General features: G+C 42.7%; 1 protein-coding gene across 1 annotated transcript; it reads left to right on the plus strand.

Annotated features, from left to right (window-relative positions):
- Positions 1-330: 330 nt before the first annotated feature.
- On the plus strand, positions 331-1281 carry LOC141048175 (olfactory receptor 6F1-like). Its single transcript, XM_073543636.1, has one exon. The coding sequence runs from the start codon at positions 331-333 to the stop codon at positions 1279-1281; it is 951 nt and encodes a 316-aa protein (XP_073399737.1).
- Positions 1282-5969: the final 4688 nt, after the last annotated feature.

Genomic DNA, 5969 nt, shown 5'->3' on the forward strand with positions numbered 1-5969 from the left:
ACATTGCTCAATTATGCCATTAGCTCTTTCTTCACTGAGGGATCAGATTACAGCTGCAGCTTATAAATGTCTATGGAGATAGGAGGTTGGGGAAAGTGAAGAGAGAAAGAGGCAGAGTACAGAAAACAAAGCTGCTGCATCTTCTAATGAATTGATCCCGCAAAGAGGACATAATGGCCAGAAATAGGGTAATTCCTCAGATGCATATGGGACAACTTTTTCTTAAGTCACCTAATAGCGCAGTTACACTTTAATTCACTGACATAACTTATTGTATAATATGTACCCAAAACTTTTCTAATTTGCGTTCATTCATTTTCGCAGATCAACATGATAATACAGCAACTTTTTAACCAGACAGTAGTAACTGAATTTATTCTCATAGGGTTTTCTGTTCAGGAGAAGACAAGATTTTGCCTTTTTCTTCTTATATCCACTATTTATGTGGCTACCATCGCAGCCAATATCTTCATCATTGTTATAGTGATGGTTGAGGAACGTCTTCGCAAGCCCATGTACTTCTTTATTGGTGGACTCTCATTCCTTGAGCTCTGGTACCCATCTGCCACAGTTCCCAGATTAATATGGGCCCTTAAGACAAAAGAAGATTCTATTTCTCTAGCTGGTTGCATGATGCAGTTTTATCTTCATTTTTCTCTTGGCGCGACAGAGATGTTTCTTCTAACGGTAATGGCCTACGATAGGTATGTCGCCATATGTAACCCTTTTAGGTATTTAGTCATCATGAGCCCTACTTCTTGTACTGTACTCATCCTAGGATCATGGGTTTGTGCCTTTATTGCACAGACTGGTCCATATTTACAGATTTCAACTCTATCGTTTTGCCAAGGAAATAGGATCAACCACTATTATTGTGATTTTGCTCCTTTGGTTCGACTTTCTTGTTCTGATACGTCAGATGCAGAGAATGTGTTTTTTTACACCACTTTTTTCATATCTGTTGGTTGTCTCCTTTTCATTGTCATTTCCTATTTGTGTATCACCCGGACAGTTATTAAATGTCCAACCACATCAGGGAGGCGGAAAGCTTTCTCAACGTTTGCTTCTCATTTGTTTGTCGTTATTCTTTTTTACGGTACAATCATTTTCATGTTTATCAGGCCGACCAAAGGCAACTTCTTACACTTTAACAAGATAGTCTCTGTCATCCCTTCAGTGGTGACTCCTCTTTTGAATCCCATCATCTATACCTTAAGGAATCAAGAAGTAAAAGAAGCTGTGATAAAAACGAGCCAAAGGATTATGGCCAGTAAGGCATAAATGGCATAAAATGTCGGCGTCAATAAAATTACGGTAAAGAAAGTATAAGTTTAGGCTACTTTCACACTTCCTTTTTTTTTGCACTGCGTGCGCAGTGCAAACGCGCATAAAAAACGCATCATGCGGTTTTTATGCGTTTTCTTGTTTTTTTGCAAAAAAATGCATGCGACTTTTTGCGCTGACTTTGGCATGACCATGCACATGTCAGCGCTCCCATAGACTTTAATGGGTTTTTGGGTGAATTTTCATGCGCATTGCGTGCGCATGCATTTTTTTTGAGACAGGTCGAACGCACAAAAAATGCAACAGGATGCATTTTGTGCGCCCGGGCGCACACTACAAAAAAATGCATGCGCATACAAACGCATGACAATGCGCACCCATGTTAAGTATAGGAAAAAAAACGCATGCGCATTTATGCGCAAAAAAGCAGCGCAAAAAAACGCAAGTGTGAAACCAGCCTAGACTCCTCCAATTCATGGCTTCTCACAATGTGGTTACACTGTATGTCAATGTGAAAAAGGTAATAAGTCCGGCGGTGGAGCAAGACGGATCTAAATACTCCTCTTATGAGTAGAGACTGATCCTGTAAATTTTTAATTCATAACGCCCACTTGGATTTGTAGCTCAACCACTTGGTTTATGTTTCTTCTTACGGTAATGGCCTACGATAGGTTTGTCCCTTGGTTTAAGTTTGTTCTAACAGTAATGGCCTACGATAGCTAAGTCACTTGGTTTATGTTTTTTGTTGTGCTGTCTGCCCTGATCACATATTTGTTCACATGCTTATTTTATTATTTAGATTTGTGTGTTTTATGAGATATACAGTTGTGTGATGCATGTTTTCATGGAGCCACACACACTAGCTGTCTTGGGAATGATGGGATAAGTGCATGTGTTTGTGTAAGGAGAGACTGGATGGATTGTGTAATGTGGGGTCAGTTTTCGCGCATATGTGTGAATGTGGCCATAGTATTTAGAGGCTTGATTACCTCCACTTGAGGTCACCGACAGTGGGTAGTCTAGAGATCTTGAGGTTTTGAGACATAGTAAGTAGACGATGGCCATAATTGTATATTTGTAAGCCACCTAAGGGTAAAAAGTAGTAGCCTCTGTGGAGTCTTGTTTGTGGAAGATCCAGAGTCACAGTTTGGGATAAGGAGCTTCCTTATAGTGAGACAGAGCTGGGGAATGTGAGAGACTTTCAACAATGTCTTAAGGACCTGTCACACTAAGCGATATCACTAGCAATATCGCTATAACATCACTGGTTTTTGTGACGTTATAGCGATATCGCTAGCGATATCGCTATGTCTGATACTTACCTCCGACCGGCTCCCCCGCTGGTTATCGCTGACCGCGCGAGAACGTCCTGGACCGTTTCTCGTTGTCAGCTTCCTGCTGTGACGACGAGCGACGCGTGGACGCGGGCAGGAGGATGTCAGGATCGCCTCGTCTGACAGGTAAGTAGCGACCCCCGACCCCTGCGATGTCGCTGGTGAGATCTGCCTGTGTGGCAGCTCACTAGCGACCACTTAGCGATGTACCAGCGATCCTGACCGCGTCATATCGCTGGTCGGGATCGCTGGTGCATCGCTAAGTGTGACACTACCTTTAAAGAGGGAACTGTGAGGAAAGGGCAGGAGAGTGAAGACGGCCTGTGCAGAAAACATAACATAGTAACATAGTTAGTAAGGCCGAAAAAAGACATTAGTCCATCCAGTTCAGCCTATAAAATTCTGTCAGAATAAATCCCCAGATCTACGTCCTTCTAAAGAACCTAACAATAACTGTAAGATACATTATTGTTACGCTCCACGAAGACATCCAGGCCTCTCCTGAACCCTTCGACTGAGTTCGCCATCACCACTTCCTCAGGCAGGGAATTCCAGATTCTCACTGCCCTAACTGTAAAGAATCCTCTTCTATGTTGGTGGAAAAACCTTTTCTCCTCCAGACGCAGAGAATGCCCCCTTGTGACCGTCATCTTCCTTGGTATAAACAGATCCTCGGAGAGATATTTGTATTGTTCCCTTATATACTTATACATGGTTATTAGATCACCCCTCAATCGTCTTTTTCTAGACTAAATAATCCTAATTTTGCTAATCTCTCTGGGTATTGTAGTTCCCCCATCCCCTTTATTAATTTTGTTGCCCTCCTTTGTACCCGCTCTAGTTCCATTATATCCTTCCTGAGCACCGGTGCCCAAAACTGTACACAGTACTCCATGTGCGGTCTAACCAGAGATTTGTACAGAAGCAGTATAATGCTCTCATCATGTGTATCCAGACCTCTTTTAATGCACTCCATGATCCTGTTTGCCTTGGCAGCCGCTGCCTGGCATTGGCTGCTCCAGGTAAGTTTATCATTAACTAGGATCCCCAAGTCCTTCTCCATGTCAGATTTACCCAGTGGTTTACCGTTCAGTGTGTAATGGTGATATTGATTCCTTCTTCCCATGTGTATAACCTTACATTTATCATTGTTAAACTGCATCTGCCACCTTTCGGCCCAAGTTCCCAACTTATCCAGATCCATCTGTAGCAGAATACTATCTTCTCTTGTATTGACTGCTTTACATAGTTTTGTATCATTTGCAAATATCGATATTTTACTGTGCAAACCTTCTATCAGATCGTTAATAAATATGTTGAAGAAAATAGGTCCCAACACTGACCCCTGCGGTACCTCACTGGTCACAGCGACCCAGTTAGAGAATATACCATTTATAACCACCCTCTGCTTTCTATCACTAAGCCAGTTACTTACCCATTTACACACATTTTCCCCCAGACCCAGCATTCTCATCTTGTGTGGCACGGTATCAAACGCTTTGGAAAAATCAAGATATACCACATCCAATGACTCACCTTGGTCCAGTCTATAGCTTACCTCTACATAAAAACTGATTAGATTGGTTTGACAGGAGCGATTCCTCATAAACCCATGCTGATATGGCGTTAAACAGTTATTCTCATTGAGATAATCCAGAATAACATCCCTCAGAAACCCTTCAAATATTTTACCAACAATAGAGGTTAGACTTACTGGCCTATAATTTCCAGGTTCACTTTTAGAGCCCTTTTTGAATATTGATACCACATTTGCTATGCGCCAGTCCTATGGAACAGACCCCGTCGCTATAGTCTCTAAATATAAGAAATAATGGTTTGTCTATTACATTACTCAGTTCTCTTAGTACTCGTGGGTGAGCGAAAACAAGACCACATCCAAGAGGGCAGAGATTGAGGAGCTTTGACTGCGAGTGAGAAAGTGCGGCTCCAGTGTAAGATGGCCGATGTAATGCAGGCTCGCCAAGAGTGAGTGTTGGGTAGGGGGACTCAGGATTTACACGAATTGCGAGAGATTCGGAAGATGCAACCAAAGAGTCAGATCCTGACAGAGAGAGAATGGTGAAGTTGTTTGGTCCTGGTTGATTGTCCTCAAGACTTTTTAGTTATCTTATAAAATGTTATGTAAAATTAATGTTTGTGCCTCAACTGAATAAAGTACCCATAAAATTGAGTCTGTATTCATGTTTCTTTCCATGCCACCCTGAGAGGAATGTGCCATTTTGCAATTCCAAATATTCTTTAAGGGGGCACAGTACACTATCCAACACACCAGTTACTATTATTTACCTATCACTATATAACCCACACATAATACAGGGTGGGCAACAAACAACAGCCCCGATTTCCCTTGTGTGGTTTGTACCGAATAATGCTTAGTGGCTGTAATGTATAATAATTAGATCTGTCTCTTTAAGCAAGCCAGACTTATGGGACTTGGGGGGTGGAGACAAGAGGGATGAGAAGGGAAGTTTCAGTTTCACTTCTGTGTAGCATGGGAATGCAACTGTTATGCTGTGTGCTGGAGGACGAAGAATAAAACATATCTAAGGCTAATTTCACACTTGCTTTTTTTTCCAGCGCGTTTTTAGCGCAAAAAAACGCATACAAATGCATACAAACGCTGCGTTTTTTTCAAGCATTTTTATGCGCATGCATGAAAAAAACGCAGCGTTTTTATGCGTTTGTATGCGTTTTTAGTGCGTTTTTACCGCGTTTGCGTTTTTTTCCCACATTAGGTGGCCCCTCACACTAACCCAAACCATGACTTTACTAACCCTAACCCTAACCCTGACCCTAACCCTAACCCTGACCCTAACCCTAACCCTAACCCTAACCCTGACCCTAACCCTGACCCTAACCCTAACCCTAACCCTAACCCTGACCCTAACCCTAACCCTGACCCTAACCCTAACCCTGACCCTAACCCTAACCCTGATCCTAACCCTGACCCTAACCCTGACCCTAACCCTAACCCTGACCCTAACCCTAACCCTAACCCTGACCCTAACCCTAACCCTGACCCTAACCCTAACCCTAACCCTGACCCTAACCCTAACCCTGACCCTAACACTAACCCTAACCCTAACCCTAACCCTGACCCTAACCCTAACCCTAACCCTAACCCTAAACCCTAGCTAACCCTAACCCTAGCCCTAAACCCCCTTAACTAACCCTAACTCTAACCCAAACCCCTAAATTCCATTGTCCAACTAATGGTAAAAAAAAAACGCATGCGCAAAAAAACGCATACATAAGCATGCCAATGCGCACATATGCGCACCCATAGACTTATAATGGGTGTCTTGCTGTAAAAAAACGCATTGCGTGCGC

The sequence above is a fragment of the Dendrobates tinctorius genome, unplaced genomic scaffold (genome assembly GCF_039654945.1).
Source record: "Dendrobates tinctorius isolate UK_male_01 unplaced genomic scaffold, ASM3965494v1 ptg000133l, whole genome shotgun sequence".
Classification (NCBI taxonomy): Eukaryota; Metazoa; Chordata; class Amphibia; order Anura; family Dendrobatidae; genus Dendrobates; species Dendrobates tinctorius.